At 33.8% G+C, this 21,021-nt stretch overlaps 1 protein-coding gene across 1 annotated transcript; it reads right to left on the reverse strand.

The window, feature by feature from the left end:
• Positions 1-3,825: 3,825 nt before the first annotated feature.
• Positions 3,826-4,128, reverse strand: LOC133082380 (small nuclear ribonucleoprotein E-like). Its single transcript, XM_061178966.1, has one exon. It carries the CDS (start codon positions 4,109-4,111, stop codon positions 3,872-3,874), a length of 240 nt encoding a protein of 79 aa, XP_061034949.1. The 5' UTR covers positions 4,112-4,128; the 3' UTR covers positions 3,826-3,871.
• Positions 4,129-21,021: the final 16,893 nt, after the last annotated feature.

Here is a 21,021-nt window from a genome sequence, read left to right on the forward strand (position 1 = left end):
ACGCAGTGAGGAAACAAAGAATCACATGAAGAAGCCCTGTGTAGGAGTTCTGGCCAAGAGCCCCTTCTGAGGTCCCAGGCAAAAGCCACCATTAAACACCAGACTAGTGAATGAATAAACTTTAGATGATTCCAGCCTCCAGCTGTGGATTTATCTTGCAAGTAAGGTCTCTGACATTATAGAAGAGAGACATGCTGACCCTAAGGAGCCCTTTCCAAATCCCTGCACCTCAGAATCCATGACCATAATAAAATAGTTGTCACTTTGCACCATGAAGTTTAGGATGGTTTTCTATGCAGTAATATTCAATACATAAGTAAAACACAGGCTCTGAGGTGCCACCAAGTATTTAAAGAGTCCATGAAGAGAAACACAGTTTAGATTGATTTTTTTCTTTTTCTAAAAGGCATTTTTTGTTTCTTAGTATATAGGTACTATTAAATCTTTGAGAATCTGAAATTTTCCCTAAAGTTTGACCATGTTAATATATATACATATACATAATCTTTATATAGAACTCTCACTTCAAGTGTTACTTGGCCATTATTCTGTCATTATCATTTGTTTCATCGACTTTCAGAAGGCTGATAAAGTTCAAGTAGACGCCTATTATGAGGTGATGAAACGTAAATGTCACTAGTATTTACTGATTTCTCATAAGCTTTTTCACAGCTCTGATTTTCCTATAGTCACATTTGTAGGTGTGGAAGGACAAAACAAGAAAACCAAATCAAACAAGAAACATGCTGAATTTTATTTTTATTAACTCAGAACAGATGCCAAACTAACGGGAGCCCCAAATCACTACTCATCTAGCCAGGTCAGCACACAACCATAATTACCTCAGTAATTCAGGGTTACACATGTGCTTGTATTCAAAATCCAGGACAGTAAGATTAAGAAGACGTATATTTGGATATATTTAGGTTGGCTTAAAATATCTTGATAACCGTGGATTAATGGATATGAGTTCAGCTAATCAGCATCTCTAAACTTATCATCACATATCTGAATAGTCTTGTATTTTTCCACTAAAGTTTTATGAACTTTAGTTAGAAGTAGATACCTTCTGAGTATTTGCATAGGATAAAGTGCTGGAGATAACGAGTTAAGACAAACTTTCATCCTTCAAAAATCTCAAAATAGTGAAATGATACATTTTTCTTTTGTCTAAATTTTATTTGCAATCACTAAGAGGTTTAGCATACTTTTCAGAATAAAACTTTTTTTTGAAAAGTCAATGTATGTGATCCACATTAAAATTATAATGTTACAAATTTATAAACTAATGTATTTGCAGTTACTTGCTTAAATATAGAATGCACTGTCCATTTTAGAACTTTATATATAAATTATTATGTAGTAAGACAGTCTACTTATGCATTTACACATCCTTCCTCTTTTTCATGAATTCATCAACTACAATTATCTTTAATGAGATGATACAACTTTTTCTCAAATGACACTGGTCAATAAAAACACTGATAATATATTAAAAAGATATATAACATGTACAAAGTAAAGCTGACATTTGAGTTAATATGAAATATTTGAAATACGAAAATAGTTTTAGCTCAGAGTTAAAAAACAGAGAATATCTCATTATGTATCAGAATATATGTACAATTAGGAATATTACAATAGTTTCTAATGAGACTACTATGTGTCCATTTCATTCCTTTATTAATGGAAGTGGACTTGCTTGTAGAGTTCCTCTATTTTTTTGGAGAACTTAACCCCAGCTTACCCAAAAGGCAAACTAAATGTTTAGAGCAGCAGAAAAATATACACAGTGATTTTGGTTAGTGTTCTATTAAGAATTTTCAATAAAACACCAACTTTGTAATCAAAGGAAAAAGCAGAACGCTGTTATACTTGCTTACACTTGTTTTATGGCTTAATGCATTTTTAAATATATTATTACATATTAAGGGTGTACCATTAACTTTTTAGTATGTGGGCCTTCTCATTACTTTAATCTGATCAAGATGGAGCTTTACGAATATCACAATTTCATGACATTGTGATGTTTTTGGATTTGTTTTTAGATCTATTAGAAAAAGAAATGTGATGAAAATGGTAATAATTTATAATCTAATTCTGAAGATAAAAATAAAATTCTTAGCACTGTGTTTGTTCCCAATCACATACATGGTTTCTCCTCTGAATCCTTCAGGTTTTACTTTGAGTTGAATAGATGGCAAATTGGAAAAGATTTATTTCAATCTTTCCATTATCCTGTTTGTGGCAATTGATGCATTCTAAGATATATGATCTTTTAAAAATAGCCCTTTAAGCTTTATTTTTTGTGTCCTATTTAATTGTTTCTCAGCACCTAAATATTGACCAGTAAGTCCAGGAATGAGAAACTAGGGAACTAGTGATGGGTCATGTGACTTTGATGAATGAGGGCTTAGGAGCCCAGATATAAATTGTCAACTTCTCATATATTGGCAAAATAAGTTTTGTAAATGGAAACCAATACTCTGAACTTTATATACCAACGGCTTCTCCTGTCTGGGCTATGAAATGTTCCTTCATGTACCATTAAAAAACTTAAATATATAAAGCATCCAGGCAGGATTTTTCATTTCTCAAATTTTGAGGGTGCTTATTAACTCTATGGATAAGGTCCAGGTTGCTTGGACCAAAAGATAAATTTGTCTTATTTCTAAAAAATCTGCTCGTTTATTATCACAAAGCAAAGGTCCATTGGCTTAACAGACAAGCACACCATTTAAATACATATTCAAAATTTATTCTCGAAATGCAACATTGATGGTCTCTGGTCAACATTTCTTTACTTGACCACACTGTGAAAACAACTTATAAAATTTGTGCTGTTTTTATTTAATTTTAAATTTGTTTAAATTAAGTGACACACACATATATCTTGTAAAAATGAAAACGTTATATATGAAAAAAATTGCCTTGATCTCATCAAAATTCCAGTCCTCTCCCCAAAGTATCTACTGCTATCAATTTGGTATTTATACTTTTAGATCTCTTTCTAGAGACTTAAATACATTTATTAAAATAGCTATAAGACAAATACGTTTTTTACATTTAACAGGAAAATTAAATAATATGGTTTATGTCAATCTGCAATTTTTCCCACTCAATTTGTATTGAAGCTATTGTCATTCTGTAGTATGAAATATATCTCATTTATGTACAGGGGTACAGTGATCCAAGATTTCTAAATGCAAGTCTTTAGCAACTTCTATGCTAGTTGTCATTTAAGTAGTCTATTGTTTTAAGCTTTTAGAAAAATATTGTTAGGAGGATTCTTGTATATGCCTCTTGGTGCACTTGTACAATGATTTCTTTAAGATAATATTATGTGCCAAGCACTGTGTTATGTGAGAAAGGTGTTATTATTATCCTTTCATTGCACTGAAGGTAAAAAGTGACTTGTCTAAGTTCACACAGCTAGTAAGTGCTAGATCTGGGAGTTCCACACATCCTATCTAGCATCAGGATCAGTGTTCTTAATAACTATTCTCTATTCCTTGCTTTTAAACAAAATAACTACTGGATCAAACTGTATTCATATTTAAATTTTAATATATGCTGTCCATTTGCCTCCAGAAAGGCAACAGCCATTTACATCTACACTAAGAGGGACATTTTTACTGATATTTCCCTGGCATATCCTTCCAAAGGTGGAAATTGTTTGTTTGTTTGTTTTTAGAAGGAAACAATGTAAATATTTTAATAAAAACAATCCTACAGCATTTATTGTCATCTGGTAATAACATAAAGGTGAGCAAAACAATATGAATAAATGCTTTAGAACTACACTTCCAACAAAGGACACCTAAAAAAACTGTATTGCCTTCTCAACAATTTCTCACTTCATTGATCATTTCTAGTTGGAGACACTTTGGAGCAGAGTAATGTTATCTCCTTTTAGCATGATCCGACTCAGCTGTTTTCTTGACTTTGTTTTAGAATGAATCTCTTCTGCATCATCTAATATGAGGCTCATATACCCATCAAAACCAATGATACAGCCCTCTATCCGCATATTCACTTGCTCACAAAGCCACACCTGAATCCGAGATCTATTTTGCAAGTATCTGAAGATGAGATTGATGGGCTGCACCATCACCTTCTGCACCTTCTGCGCCTTCTGGCCCTGGCCTCGGTACGCCACGGTGAAAGCTCACAAAGACCCCACTGTCCTGCACACCCTGGAAACTGGTTTTAAGTAAAACAGTAATGGAGAACTCAGTATAGATCTTCAGTTACTGATGATGATTAGAACCTGTGCCTTAACGCTATTGTGAGAGAAGGCTGAGTAGGTATTCCCTCTGGAGGAACAGATTGTAGTGTCCTATAAAGCGAACAGGAATGCGTTCATTCTCACCCACCACACATCTCTTTAACTATGCTTTTATGACTTTATAACAGTTTGAATAAACTATCTGGGTACTTCTGTATTCTCATTTGTCCTGCTTCTGGTATAGGAAATAGAAGGATGAGCAGTCTCTCACAGACTGAAAAGATAATTCTGTTGTCATAGATGTATATATTTTGTTGTAATATATATGTAAGTGACTGTAACAGAAAACTGGATCCACTTCCTAATTACTCTCAGAAATAATGGTTCCTGATTAACTATCCCTAAATCAAAACCACCATTCCGGTTAGATGCCCTCCGTCATTTCACTAGCTCATAGAAAAAGTCTATTAAAAAAAAAAAATTTAAAAAAAAGGAGCAACTTAGTTACCTAGTAATATATATTGCCCATGGTTAAAATATCCTTGGGTGTTTGACGTTTTTTGAATGGTAGAGTTTGGCGTTTTGTTATTTGGAAATAAACCATTTGTACTCCTGCTATAAAAGAAATTTCGGTTAAAAACCTAAGTTAAAATTTAACCTATCAACTTAAGATAAAAATTTAACCAAACAGTAATGATGCTTTTCTCCTCTTTTTCTATTTTCTGAATCACTCTGTATAACAGAGGTTATATTTCCTTGAATAATAACTAATATAAAATTATATAATCCCAGTGTTTTATTTGAATGGTTCATTTTGATTGATTCACTTTTAAGGTTTTTTTCTGTTTTTATTCTGAATTTCTCTTTTTTAAGTTAAACTTCTAAGCTATACTTTTATACACAGTTTTTCATTTTTAACCTTTTTGTCAAATGTATGGGCATAGTTTTTCATGGTATTCTTAATATTTTAAATGTCCATTATATCTCAGGTTACTAACTCTTCCGTGGGTTGAGCCATTCGTCTGGCTCTTTTATATAGCTTCTATTTCTTTGCTGATAATTTCTTTGTTTCATTTGTTTTAAGCATTGCTCATTGAAGCATTTTTATGATAACTGCTTTAAAATCCTTGTGAGATACTTCCTACATCTGAGTCATCTTGGCACCAGCATCTACCTTTTATCATTCAGGTGGTAATTTTACTGGTTCTTGGTGTGACTAGTGATTAGCAATTGTATCCTGGATATTTTGACTATTATGTTAGGAGATTCTGGGTCCTATTTAAATCTTCGATTTTAGCAGGTAGTCACCCTGTGTAGGTTTAGCCTGTAGGTCTTGACCTACTTTTGAGGGTTGTGGATCCAATGACAACTTAATTTTCAGAACCTTTACAGCGCTATTCTGATCGACTCCTTTTATGAAGTATACCACTAAGATATCACTCTGAAAACCTGGGTGTTATTCCACATTACAGTTCAGTTCTTGATCCCTCAGGTGTGATAATTTGGGTCATTTTCACATGTGGGTTGCTCAAGGATCTGCCCAGGGCTTCCTCTGTAAGTTTAAAGAATCTCTTTCTCCTGCTTCTTCCTCTCTTCGAGATTCTCCAACTCCCTAGTTAAGAAGGTGAAGGGCTCCCCCTGCCACCACCAGGAGAACAGTGTGAAGTCCAGACTCCTCACTCAGTCTCCACTGACCCCACAGGGGAAGGGAGTCGGGGGGGCACTCATGGTGTTTGCTTGGGGTTGGGCAATTATTTGTCAAAAAATCTCTATCATCCTAGGCTGCCCCTTTCCTCACCTTTTGGCTGAGAAATCAGGTTTTTCTTTGGGCTTTTTTGGGTATGTGCCCATTTGGTGTTCCATATTACACATTAATCCAACGCCCAGTCAGGATATATAAAATATTTATTAAAAAAAAAAGATAAGAAAAAGAAAAGAAAAAAACAGAGAACTTGCCATCATGTCATTCCTCAAGACCAGAGATTCCCTACCCAGTATGCTCTCTTCTTTCCACCTTTCAGAGTCCTCTTATGATTGTCTGTTATAATTAGTCCAGGGTCTTCAGCTATATTTATCAGGGAGGAGCAGAGAGAAATGAGTCTATTCCATTCTACCTGTAACCAGTAGCCCAGTACATAATCTTTTGAGTCGTGTTTTTTCACTTAGCATAAGGCTTTTGAGTTTCATTCATGTTGTAGTAATTCTAGCTTCAGGTTCAAAAATTAATAATTTAAACCTCTGTGGCATAAGGCCACTCTCTTATTGTTGTATTTTTGTTCTTTATTCTTTGCTGATACTTTGGGAGTAGACTTTTTTTTTTGAGATTGGCTTTAAATTGCAAAAATATTTGAATTTTTTTGAATATATTTCATCCGACACTTCTATGTGCTTGTAATTGCTAGTGGTGGAGGTAGATGGGGGTCAAAGCAGATTTGCATCAGTTCAATCTGCTAAGATTGTAAGCTGCATCCAATCCTCTTTGTAATAAAGCAAAATATACATAAATAAGCAACTTAAAATATGTACTTTGAGGTACACAACCCCTGCAGTACACACTGTAGTAGGTCTGTAGTATCAGACAACTAAAAGACGACAGACATTATCTGTCACTGTTTGAAGTCTGAAGATGAAGACAATTTGTGAATACTCAGGTTTGTTCAGTGGCTTAGATAAAAGAGACTGGTCATAATAGTTTTGTATTAAAACATGTATAATATTGCAAACTAATATTTAAGCCATTTGAAATAGAAATATGATTCTTGTTAATATACTCACATCCAGATGCTTGCATTTGGATAGTCCAGTGAAATTAATAGTGTTGGCTTATACTCAAATTCCACATTTGGAAGAATTCAGTTTCTCAAGCCAAATAGTTTTGCTATTTCCCAGTTATTTATTCAGGAAGATGATATAATAAGTGAGCATATTTCAAAAGCAACATCTTTGGAGGGGTTTGGAAAAGTGTGTGTGCACGTGTTTTTACATGCCTATATTTTCTGCATATTATATAATGTATTTAAAGTGCTTAGTACAGCACTTTTTCTTCTAGATTATTATGATGATAGTATAAAAATAGTAATTGATCTATTTAGTACAACAGCTCTTCCTAAGAGCGAGTTTAGATTTTGAATGAGAAATTATCAAGTAACTATGTTTCCAGAATGATATCCTGTGATTCTATAATCACTGATCACTAAAATGCCTCTCCATACAAACCATCTCCAAGGAGTGGGTTTGGGGTATGGGAAAAGCACATGTGTTAGAGTTCTAGGTAACTATCTGATATATAACTAACTCCCAGGGAAAAAAGAAGAGGGAGGAAGAAGAAAATGAAGTATTAAGATGTAGCCTACAATCACGTTTCTTACAACAGTTGTCTCTATACAGCTACAATGCCTAAAGCCCTAAGATACATATTCCAAAAATTTTATATTTTAGAGAGTTTTACTTTCCTACCATCTTTTTGCCACCAGCAGCTATTGCATGTCATGACTTAATTCTAACAAGTTAGGTGAGCAAATTCTACATTTTATATCAAGGCCGAGAACAGGTAGTTTTGTTAAAATAGTTTCCCATTGGCACTCACATACAGTCTATATTTATTCTTTTTCTTTTTTTTTGGTGAGAAAAACTAGATAGATAGATAGACAGATAGATGCAGATAGATAGATGATAGATAGATAGGGAGTATTATTTACAAAAGCCCTATACGGTCACACAAGTTTTAAATATTTTTCATCACATACCTGCACACATGTTAAATCACCCCCCCTCACCACACACACACATAACCAGAGTATGAAGAAATGACAAAAGTCTATTTTAAAAGTATTCTATTAGAAGGTATTCGTTTTCCTCAGGTTTGTGCCAATCATTTTCTACATATTACCTCATCAGCACTTTGTAACCCCATTAAATTAATTTTGCTAAATCAAAATCAACATTTTGTGAAACTTTAAAAGGTTTTAGTAAGTGGAATATTTTTGCAAATTCTTATAAAATAGCTATTATAAGTATATAATATGAATAGATATTATGAACATTTTAATTGCCTAAAATATAATTTACTATTCTCTGATCTTTTTTTCTTCCCCCCATTACTTATGATCACACTGCTATGCACATTATCCCCTCCTATTGAAAACATAAAAGTCCACGCAAAACATCATTTCATTTATTAAGCTTTTCCTAATCACTTCCCTAAGAATATAGCACCCATCTCTCTGTTTCCATAGTAATTTCTTCTTGTTGCTCTTGAAGTTATTGATTTTCTTATTGGCTGTCCCTCACTACGTTGTGATCTGCCTGCTGGTAAGTACCTTTTCTCCTTTGTATCTTCAAAACCTTACATAGTGCCACACAGAGTAGGTGTTCAGTAAATGTTTTCTCAACAGACTCAAATTAATATTTCAATATTAATGCAAATTCAAAAATGCTAACACACATATACAGACATTATATATGATTAGGAAAAACAAAGCCCTCTATTTCATCTTCCCCAGTTCTTTATAAGCAGCTTATGTTTGAATGGGAATATTTTCCTAGACTTCTAAAACAAATGAGATTTTATTTTATTTTTTATTTTATTTTATTTTTAAAATTTATTTATTTATTTTTGGCTGCATGGGGTCTTCGTTGTTGTGCGCAGGCTTTCTCTAGATGCGGCGAGCAGGGGCTACTCTTCGTTATGGTGCACGGGCTTCTCATTGCAGTGGCTTCTCTTGTTGAGGAGCACGGGTTCTAGGGTGTGCAGGCTTCATAGTTGTGGCACGCGAGCTCAGTAGTTGTGGCACGCGGGCTCAGCTGCTCCGCGGCATGTGGGATCTTCCTGGACCAGGGATCGAATCCGTGTCCCCTGCATTGGCAGGTGGATTCTTAACCACTGCGCCACCAGGGAAGTCCACAAATGAGATTTTAATTATACATGATAGAAGACTATTATGTGAAGGGATTTTCATTTCACTGACTTTATTCTTTCCTTATCTTAATGCGATATTTTTGAGAAATTTATTTTCCCTTTACCTATGACTAAAATGTTATTTTAAAGTCATATTAGCTCTACCTCACAAACTTGGATGTATGAAAGACATTTATGGGCATCCTTTGAGGTGGTGCAAATTAGATGTCTAATTTTAGAATACTGAAACTAAAAATTTCAAAGTACTCCTAACCTGACATTAAGATATCATTATTCTAAGATTTAAATTTTACATGAAATTAGATTTTTGTGAAGTGAATGAAGGTAAGACAATTTAATGTTCTACTAATAGCTAGACAATAATGTTTCTCTTCCTTATAGCAGTCATTATGTTTGGAATACAACTCTGTGTTGTAATTTCATATATATTTTTAAATGAAGTATACAAAATATTGAGAAATTCGTTTGCAGATATTATATGGGATGTTCTATGAACACAAACTTTGACTCCCACAACTATTCTGTAATGTAGATATCATTTCACAGATGAGGAAACTGATGTCACAAAGATTAAACAGCTGGATATCTTTATCATAGGACATCTTTATTCTAAATTTTCTTAATATTTCTACTTCCTTTGTGAATTTTTTAAAAAGAGTTTAAATAGCTTCTGATTTCCCAATAAATAATAGTTAACTTAATAAATAGGCACACTTAACGTTCCATTTGTTATTGTTAATATCACTATAGCGATTATCAAAAAGTCAGAACCTACTAGAGTACAAACCGAAGCAAGGAAATGTAGCATATTAGCTGCTTCTAATACAAGGCCAGGAAGACTATAGCTGAAGTTGTAAGATTTTAAAATATCACCATGATATCACTAGCTAAATTCTGAAAACTATGGAACTAGTTTAAGCAGAGAGAGGCAGTGATGGTTGAGAGCAGAGACGCTGCAGCCAAAAGTCCTGGGTAAAAATTCCGCTCTTTAAAAAAAATCTCTGTTTTAGCTCTTACTAGTTTGTCAAGTTACTTGACCTTTCTCTGTTCCAATCTGTTGTGAGGATTAAGTGAGGACATATATATAATTTAGAATGGTACGTGACACATAGTGAGCACTATAAACAAGCTGCTGTCTGTCATTTCCTTTTTATTTGACAAGCTTGAGTAGCTCACGCTCTGTTCTCCCTATCCCCATCATTATGGCTTTTAAAGAACACTGTACTTCTCCTTGCCAGTAATTTTCAGAATTGTAGTCAGTAGATTCTGCCATGGAGAGTAAGCTAATTTTCCCTACAACTGGTATAAATAGAAAATAATAACATATTCAAGAATCTTTGGTTTCATCATTTGACCACTGCTTTTCTCCCTCTACACAATTTTCCCATGGGTAAATTTTCCAGTCTCTACTATACGCTGATCTATAGTAGAGATAGATAGAGTATACATCTATCACCACCATCTCCATGCTGATCACATTCAAATCTCTTTCTCCAGCGACAAGCTGTCGCCATAATTTCAACTGAAATATCCAACTGTCTAATGGCCATATACAACCAGATACACCAAATACATCCAAAACATGTTCTTTTCTTTCTGTTGAGGTATAGTTGATATACAATATTATATAAGTTTCAAGTGTACAACATACTGATTCACAATTTTTAAAACATGTTCCTATTGTAATCTCATTTTATGGGATAATATCCAAAGTTCTTAACATAATATATGACACGTCATGATCTAGTTCTTGTCTCTCCCAGCCCTCCCTTCCTCATACTGAATTGCTTGTGGTGCTTTGGCATAAGACACACCAGTTCTGGTTCCTGCGCCTATGATCCTAGAATGCCCTTCAAGCCTAACACCATCTGACCTCTCTAACTTTTAATTTCAGACCCAGTTGGGCTATTTTATTTTCCTGAAACCTTCAAAACTCCATTGGACATTATTAGTATGCATTTCCATTTTCCCAGATCTCTCTCTCTCACACACATACACACACACACACATATACACATATGTGAGTTAAACACAACAAGGCACCAAGATGTACCTGATGGACCCATCTTGTACCTTATGGTAATGGGAGAAGGCACAAAAAAGAAAGAAGAGCCCATTTCTTTCAAAGCACAATTACATCACTAATTCATTATTATTGCTCAGTTAATGGGATGGGCCATTAGATTAGCAATCCCTACTCAGTTAGTAAATATATGAAAAGCTAAGAAATTGTGAATGATGAAAGTTACTTGATAAAAGAGTTAAAGAAACCCCACCCACTTACCCAACATACCTAAGTAAACTGTTGCTTTCAGTGGTGATGGACAGTCCCAACTACAAATGCAAAAAGAAAAAAATCTCAGGCTTTCACAAAAACCAGTTGATCATAAACTGCCAAAAATACTGAAGTGATCACTGAAGCTGTTTACATTCTGCTCCTCTTCTCCTTTCAGGCACATGTTTTAGGTTGGCACTTCCATATACACTTTAAAGTTGAGTGTGGCCATGCGACTTGCTTTAGCCAATTAAAAATCAGGGGAAGAGACGTCTCTTTAAGTGGGATCTTTACAAGCCATTACATGATTTCCCACAATCCCTCATTTTGAGAGATGATGGAAACATTTCACTTTGGAGCTTCCATCAGCCTATGTCCCTGAATGACTATGATATGCAGATTCTCTGCTAAACAACATTTGAATCAGGCGTAAGACATATAAACTCTTGTATTGAGCCTCTGAGGTTCTAATTTCTCCTTCCAAATTTAATGCAAATACTGTCTGTGGATAATATGACATCATGTATTATACATCTCATGAACTCTTTTGATAGTTTTTTTAAAAATTATTTCTACATCAGTTTAGCTTGCTTTGAGGGAGTTATCTATAATAGTACTGACATGATTTTTAAAATCATATTTTGTTATGTCTCACTTATGTGTTATACATTTATCAATTCCTACATGAATCTCTCAAAACTGGGCAGTTTTATTGTCAGTTGAATAGAAGAAATTTCCTGTGAGATAAAAATATTTGGAGACAAGTTTCCAATCTTTTCTTGATTCCTAAAATACAATCAACTGAAATTGTTAGTATGAGGCAAAAAACCCAACTTATCCATCCACATTTTGTTCTCGAATTTGTGTGAATGTAGCACATGGGGTAGTATAAGAGAGAAAAATATTCAAAATAGATGAAAGAAAAATGATTATGTATATAAGATATATTTTTAAGATATTAGATTGATATTAGTTTCTATATATAACCAATCCATCATGGTCTCTAAAAAAATCCTTTTTTTATCTTGCTAAGAAAGAAATAGCTCAATTATATTTTCTAAAAGGCAATCTAGAGCATTTCAAGTATGTGGGATGCTTCCTAATTTTCTTTAATTTGTAAGGAAGAATTAGCATGTAAATAGGTGATTAAGAAAAGGCATAAAAGGCTATGATAGAAACTAATATATTTAGAATAAGAATAAAAGTTTATTTTCCTATTTCTTGCAGCACTGAGAAGTAACTAGGACAGAACATTTATATATCTGAGGAATAAACCCTAAGGCTGTGAATCCTGTAAGCTGTGTTTCCTTATAGCTTATGATTTCCTCCTTAAAACAGTGAAACAAATTAAGTGATCCCTTCAAAATCTGGGTGAGAGTGAATGTATACTTGATGTATAACAAATGTCATTATATTGAGAGGCAGATGTATGGAGCTGGCTGTGCTCATTCACTTACTGTAGGTCTTGCTTCCACATGTCAGTTTTGCGAAGCTTGTAATTCAAATCTGTCATTCAGCTATATTTAAATTGACTACATGTCATGGATCCTCAGATAGCCAAAACCATGACTATTAAATCTATTAAATGCTTATGTATGACCCAAGATAACAGTATAATACTTATGGTTTATTCAGAGAATAAGAGATAGTTCGGTGTGGTTATAGAATTGATGGAAATTATGGGAAATATCATAAATAATGATAGAAAGGAAGTTTGGGACCAAATTGTAATGGATGTGGAATGTTATGATGATCCCATCATTTAATAGATGGGGTCAATTCTTTTTAGTTTATATTATTTTGTGTCTGTTTGATTTTCACTATAGAAGTGGTATAATGTTCTAGCACAGTGTGAGAAATGGACTACTTGAGTGTGGAGAAACTGGAGGCAGAGATACTAGGCTAAGCTCAAAACTAAACTATGGAGAAAATGTGAAAAGGGTTACTTCTAAGGAATTGACTTGGGAGGGACATGCAGAAATTGTCTGCGGGTGATGGAAATGTTTCATATCTTGATAGGGATTTGCATCTGTTTAATATCTTGAGCAGTTGGTTACACAGTGTATGCTTTTGTCAAAACTCATGGCACAGTACACTCAAGATTGGTTCATTTCACTGTGTGTGAAGTTTGCCTCTAAGAATAAAATGTCTGAAAACAAATATTGAACTCTAGAAAAAGATATGCATGCTGATGTGTGTAGGGGTAAAATGCACCAAAGAGTAAGATGGATTGACAGATGGATGGATACAGGGATGGGCAGATATATGATATGAGGTAAAGCAAATATAGCAAGATGTTAGCAATTGTGGAATTCAAGTAGTAGTTATCTGGATATTCACTATGCAAGTATTTCAAATGTTCTATTTGGCAATTTTCATACTCAAACGCTGAGAAAAAATAAACCAGATCAAATTGTGCAAAATACTTTGCAAATGGTAACAAGAACCACACTCTTCCCAGAAATTCATTTAAAAAAACAGTTAATGGAAACACAAGTCTGAAAAAGGTCATACTATTGTAATAATAAACAGGCTCCATTACAATCTTGGAAATTTCTGTGATAATATATATTTTCTGAAAAAGACATAGCTAACACAATGAATAATATATACATTTTTCTGTATGAGATATACATTTCATACAAAAAGTAGAACAATTTCCTAGTTGAGCTGGACTAAATATTAATTGTTCACATTCTTCATAGAGTGGGGGTGGGAGATAGAACATAGTAGCTTCTGATTATTCTAGAAGAACAAAATGATCTCAATGGAAAAATCAAAACGTACAGAAAGGTAACGTATGGGTGAAATAAGATCACTCCTGTCAGAAATACAAAAGGAAAAGAAAGATTCAGGGGGTTTCAATGTGGTCCTAATTTCTTTAAGTAATTCCTTTGGAATATTCTATCAGTTTCTTTATCCTGGCTGGGTAAGTAGAAGGCCTTTAAAAATGTCCTCATGCCTTAGAAAATATAATGTCTGATCATTTGGTTGGTTTATCAGAACAGTCTTACAATCTTTTTTTCTAAAAAATGTGTGTATATGTTATTGCATTTATTAAAAGAATGCTGTTTGAAACCAAACCAATTTAAAACATTTAGAAACTGGTGTTCTTTAGAGTTAATGCTCATTTTCTGCAAACATTATAAATATTAAATACTAAGCAAATCCGAACCATTGACTATCATTCAAAATGAATTTATTAAGTAAGTATTAGCATTACTGCAGGGATTATTAAAAAGTAATTATTGAAAAATGTTACATTTATAAATTGATTCTCATGTTTTTGGTTTATTTAGACTGAAATATTTACATTTTAAAGTTTTGGCATTATGCTGATCTTTGGAAAACAAATTGATTGTAACTGTTCCTAATATTGAAAATGTAGAATGTGTATGAATTATACCATATTTCACATATTTTGTATCATATTGTTGTAGTCCTAATAAGTATTACTACCACTCTACTTGGGTTTATCTGGAATGGATTCAGATATTTCAGGTAGAATTAAAAAAAATTAGCTTTGACCTTCCTCATTCTAGTCTCTGAAAAGCTGAAATGTTTCATCTGGTGATTTTAAGCCGTTGATCCTCTTTCAAAAATCCCAAAAGAAACATGGCAAAATTACATCGTACAAGCTTTCCACTTCATCACCTCATCAGAAACTGAAACAGAACATTAGGAGTTCAGCCAAGAGTTGCCATCCAAAGGCCATACTTTCTGTATGCTGACTCAACTCCGGCATTAATTATGGGTGCATATGATGGTTACTGATATATCTTTGGAACATCCAGAAATTGCTTGAGAAAATATAGTAAATTATCCTTGTCAAATATAGAACAGGTACTCAAATCTTTCTGAATGGGAAAATGAATTAAGGAGAAACATCCTCTAATCAGACTCAGATTTAACTTTCAAGTATGTAGTGCAGCTATATACTGTAAAAAATTAACTGTGAATATTTGATAATTTTGTTTCATTGGAACTTTAACATACATATCACTTTTGATTTAAGAAATATGTTTAACAGTCAAAGTTAGTTCACTTCTTTCAAATAATCTCAGCTGTTAAGTATATTAGATATGAGTTTTATAGGGTGGAATAATCTCCAGTAAAAGTGAATATAAATATACACTATAAAGAACATTTCACTTAAAATGCCAAGCGAAGCAAAATTAGCAGCAGAGCATTAGCTGTAACTATTTCCTTATTACTGACAGGTCAAGGACAAGTGGGCTAAGGAGAGAGAAGAAATGCAGCCACAGCATAATTTCCATATCTACAAGTTCCTTTTCTTTTCCTGTTTTTTTTTTTTTTTAACAGGTCCTATTTCTCTCTTCATTATATTAATGATTCCTTTATTTTCTGAGTCATGTTTATAATAACTTTTAAAATTCTTTGTTAATATTATTGTATCTGTCAATTCTGGGTCATTTTAACTGATTTTTTTTCCTGGTTATAAGTCATATTTTCCAACTACATGTTTAGTAATTATTGATTGGACAGTGGACATTATAAATGTTGATGTTGTCTAGATTTTGTTGTTTTCCTTGAAAAAGATATTGAGTTTCATTTTGGACAATTATGTACTTGCATATCAGCATTTTCTTGTTGAGAGTTTTTTCTAAGCTTTGTTAGGACTTCTTAAAGATAGCTAAGCTAGGTTACCTTTTATTCTAGGGGTAGTACAACCTTCCTCCTATAATGTGGCCTTTCTGGGGTCTCTACTGAATTCTCAGGGTAATCAATAAGGCTACTCTACTTTGGTTATATTCCAGCCCCATGTGAACTGTGAGGACTGTTTAGTTTATAGATCTCTGATAGCTGTCTTTTGCCCAACCTTGTCAAGCCTCCCCTTATGCATGTGACACTTATTCAGCCAAATGTTCCATATGACCCCAATTCAGATATACAGGACTCATTCAGTGCAGAATTCTCTCTGCTCTGGTACTCTGCAGCCACCTCAGCTCTCCAAACTTTTGTCTCTGTCTCTTATGCCTGAGAAGTCCGCTATGCTCAGTGAAGTCTAGTAAATGCCTGGGACTGAAATTGGGGGCTATTGGAGGGCTCACCTTGTTCTTTTCCTTCCCTCTGGGATCCTGCACTAGCAGTTTTTTAAGTCTGAAAAGGGTTGTTCCACATATTTTGTGCATTTTTCTAGTTATTCATGGTGGGGGGATAGGGGTGCAATTTTATTATCAGTTATTCTGCCATGATCATAAATGGAAATGCTTCATCTGTGATTCTTAAAACTCCCGAGAGATTCAGATGTGCATTCAAAATTGAGCCCTATGTTCTAGTTGACATTTATCAACTTAACAGGATACATATGAATGAATTCAGCGTTACAGAATACACAATCATTAAAAATGTATCTATAACATTCAAATTACCTATATTTTCATTAAAAAATTATATAGGCTTTTTCCACTTGAAACTCCACTACTCCTTAGTTCATTATGTCCTCTGTTCAATTAATTTATTATATATTACACTGGTAATCTAGTTTCTATCTGAGTATCAATTTTTAGTTATAAACATATACTTTTCATGTATCACTGAATAGCTTGAAAATAATTATTATATAAAATTTTGTTCTGATTTTATGCCAATGGAATTTTGCCTTGGGAAATAGGGGCATGAGAATCTACCCTCTAAACCAGCAGGTTGACAAGACGCCAAACCAAATATGGCCCATTGTCTGATTTTATAAATAAAAGAGCTTTTTGGGATTTGTTTGTTTGTTTGTTTTTTGGAATAGAGCCACACTCATCCATTTATGTATGATCTATGGCTGCTTTCATTCTACCACAGCAGAGTGAGTAGTTGAGACAGAGACTAGATGGTCCCTCAAAATGTAAAATACTTATTACTGAGCTCTTTATAGAAAAAATTTGCCAACCTCTGCTCTAAACTCATATATTTGAGTACTGGTCCTGTTCAATAGATTGTAAACTACTGATTCTACAAATGTCATACTTTCATTTGTTATTTAGAACACATGCACAGTAAGCATGGGAGGGACAGTCTCGGTCCAGTTTCCCTTAACTCCCTTAGTTTCAGGGAAGCACTCTGGGATGGGGATACAAGTGTGAAAGAAGATTGAAAGTAACAATGAAATCACTCATTGGGTGTTTGGAGCAGACATTCAACTTCTTCCGGTATTCTTCCTGTAAACCACTTCTTCATTGTGGGCACAGCTAGTACTTATCAAGTTAACAAGGTTTATTCATACATGTTTAAGAGAATACATACATAAACATCATACTGTATTATATTTATAAATGGTGCTTGTAAAATACCTCAAAATTAAATACAAATACAACAAAGATGAAACATACTAATAAAAAAAGGCAATGATCAAAGCTAAATGATGGGCTGCAAGTAGGATTTGACTTAGAGGTAAAAGAGCTTCTAGAATGTGTTAAAACCACAATGTGCTGAACAGAAACCAGATTTAAGGACTCTACTCTAAAGCAATGTCAGAAATATCAAAAGCATAACTGCCTACAACATGTGTACTGTATTACCACAATGTTTTTTTTTTCTTTTTTACCTATGTTTCTCTGCAAGAAATATTGAACTATGGAAAAAATTAAAATGAACAAAATATATTTTAATTAAAATGAGTTTAAAATAAGCCCAAATTCTGTAGAGCATTGAAAAGCTTTCAATAAATGTTGTTTTATTTCTCTTCCTCCTGCTGGCATTTTAAAAATTCAAACTTCTATCTTTGGTAATATTAAAATGAAAACGTATCTGATTGACAGCAAATTAAATCATATGGTAAAAGCCTTTCAAATATCCTTGTGATAATGAGCCTAATAAAGTAATCAGGTCACTGGTATGAATCTAAAATTACAATTTATCTTAAGAAATTATAAATATATGTTCATTGTATATTTGCATTTTAATATAGTTAATTATTATTATATTCCTTTTAGCTCAATTGAGTGATTCAATGTACCCGGTACTGCACTATGCTCTTTGTAGGTACGGTCTTATAACAATTCATTACCCATCACTGATATGTAGTTGATTTCAAGTCTTAGAGCAATTGCTATAAACATACCCAATTGGCTCACTGATAGAATCTGCTGTGTGCCTGGCAACGGGGTCAGTGATGGAGATATATCATTTAGCAAGACATATGTATTAACTAACCTCATGGAGCTTAGAATCTATATAGTTTTATTGATCTCAAGGCAGTGGGGACCTCCATTCTCACTCTTTACCACACTTTCCAAGGGTCCTGTTAGGAAGGGAAGTGGTGATAGTAATAGCCGACCTCTTGTCTACTCTGCCATCACACTTCATTGTTAGTCTCCCCTTGATACTGGTCCCAAGATGTTGAGAAATGAAAATTGGTCCTCTTTTTAATAAGACTTGGCACACTGTACACCTTAAATTTGCACAAGATTATATGTCAATTATATCTCAATAAAGCTGCAGGGAAAAAAAACTTAGGACCCCCCTGAATCAGTAAAGGGAATTTTTCTTTCAGTTTTACATCTCTGTGACTTAATTACAAACTCTCAACTATGAAGTGCAATATGAGAAGACTGCAAAATGCTCATTTTTATAATAATGTGAAGTATTGATATTTGGGAAAATGAAAAAGTTAACGTTTTTGTCCTACTAATCTCTATCCTTCAGTGAGGTTACTTAGATATGACAACAGTGAACTAATAACGTATCAGTTCTTTCAGTCCAAATATATTATTTCTAACAAAAATATATCTTCATTACAAACCCTTTCTGAAACTTTTCTACATTTAAATAAAGGGATGGTTTGGTTCCAAGAATCACTGCCTCTCTCGGAAGCCCATCAAATACAGAATAATGCCAATGGAGGTTTATCAATAAATAAATTAAATAAATCAGTAGGTTTGGATTTATTTTATGGTTAAAAATACTTCTATTACAGATGAACTCTGTTTCTTAGAAAATTCCTCTTGATTACTGCATTATCTATTATGATGGTCCTAGAAACATATACACTTTTCCTTTTCTTTTTCTTTACATTAGGTTTCTCTAACATTACAATCCACAAAATTCTCAGAAAGAAAAGCAGATTGGATTGAAAATTAAAATTGCACAACTACTGCAACCTTTAACTGAAGGTGAGGTAGTTGAACGCAATTTCTGCTAAAGGACTCACTGGTGACCTATAAAACAATGGCATAACCATTATTTCTATGACTCCCTCAATTTTAAGAAAATAGAATTTTCAGCATCTATTATCAGCAATTTATATAAAGTTTTCCCTGAAATCCTTTCCACTATTTGTTCTTCAAAGGTAAAGACACTGTGAGAAAAAAGGTGACTGCTTGCAATTCTTAAAAAATCTAATGTAAATCTAGACTTTCATCCCACTGTAACAGTCAAATGCAAGCGTCCAGTCATATATATTATATAATGATTGAAATTTTTCCTCGTGAAATACAACATATTATCATTGCAAGTAAACTGGTTTAAGGGGCTATATTGTCATTAGACACAAATAGCAAATTAAATATATTTTCCAGTATCATATATTGCTTATTACCCAATGAAATATATAAATTTAATTAATAATGGAGTTAGGGTTATATTTGTTGAATTGGAACAACAAGAAAAAGGAAACAGGGTTACTGTTCTATCTTCACAAAGTTTTCTGAGTCATGATAAGAGTTTTTACAAGATTAACTTTGAGGCTAAAAATTTCAACATAATTTATAAAATATTTCACATTAAGCTTACATTCCTTAAAATAACCTGATTTTTCTACTCATCTGAAAGAGTCAATCCAGTTTTACAAGCCCTCTACCACCACACTCCCCTGACAGAATAATTATTTACACTGGCTTTTATTCAAGGGCGTACAGTTTATTGCTCTATTTGTATATACTATTTTAAATAATACTTGATTTAGGGTTTAGAGTGATGGTGTTTTGTATTTTAGAACAGAGAGATTTCAGATTTAGATAGAAATTTTATTCTCTCACATATTAAACTGTCTTCAAAGACAATTTTGAGGAATAATGAGATAACATTTTTAGTTCATGCTACTTGAATTTTGTGTATTTGGAATACTCGTGAACAAGGCAAATTCACACAATTGATAAATGATAAATAACATGCTTTGGGTGTAGGAGATAACTGCAAATCCCATTTCTCAGAAAACTTTGAAAAATATGTTTTATAAAAAGAAAAAATTACTACAAATAAAATGATTACCAGGACTTCCCTGGTGGCACAGTGGTTAAGAATCTGCCTACCAATGCAGGGGACACAGGTTCGATCCCTGGTCCAGGAAGCTCCCACATGCTGCAGAGCAACTAAGCCCATGTGCCACAACTACTGAGCCTGCGCTCTAGAGTCCGCGAGCCACAACTACTGAGCCTGCGTGCCACAACTACTGAAGCCCGTGTGCCCTAGAGTCCGTGCGCCGCAACTACTGAGCCTGTGTGCTGTGACTACTGAAGCCCGCGTGCCTAGAGCCCATGCTCTGCAACAAGAGAAGGCACCGCAATGAGAAGCCCACGCACCACAACGAAGAGTAGCTCCCACCTGCCACAACTAGAGAAAACCTGCGCACAGTAACAAAGACCCAACACA

Source organism: Eubalaena glacialis, chromosome X (genome assembly GCF_028564815.1).
Source record: "Eubalaena glacialis isolate mEubGla1 chromosome X, mEubGla1.1.hap2.+ XY, whole genome shotgun sequence".
Lineage (NCBI taxonomy): Eukaryota > Metazoa > Chordata > Mammalia > Artiodactyla > Balaenidae > Eubalaena > Eubalaena glacialis.

Coding starts and splice junctions, on each gene's coding strand:
- LOC133082380 (XM_061178966.1), bottom strand. CDS start 4,111: ATGGTGCAGCCCATCAATCTCATCTTCAGATACTTGCAAAATAGATCT.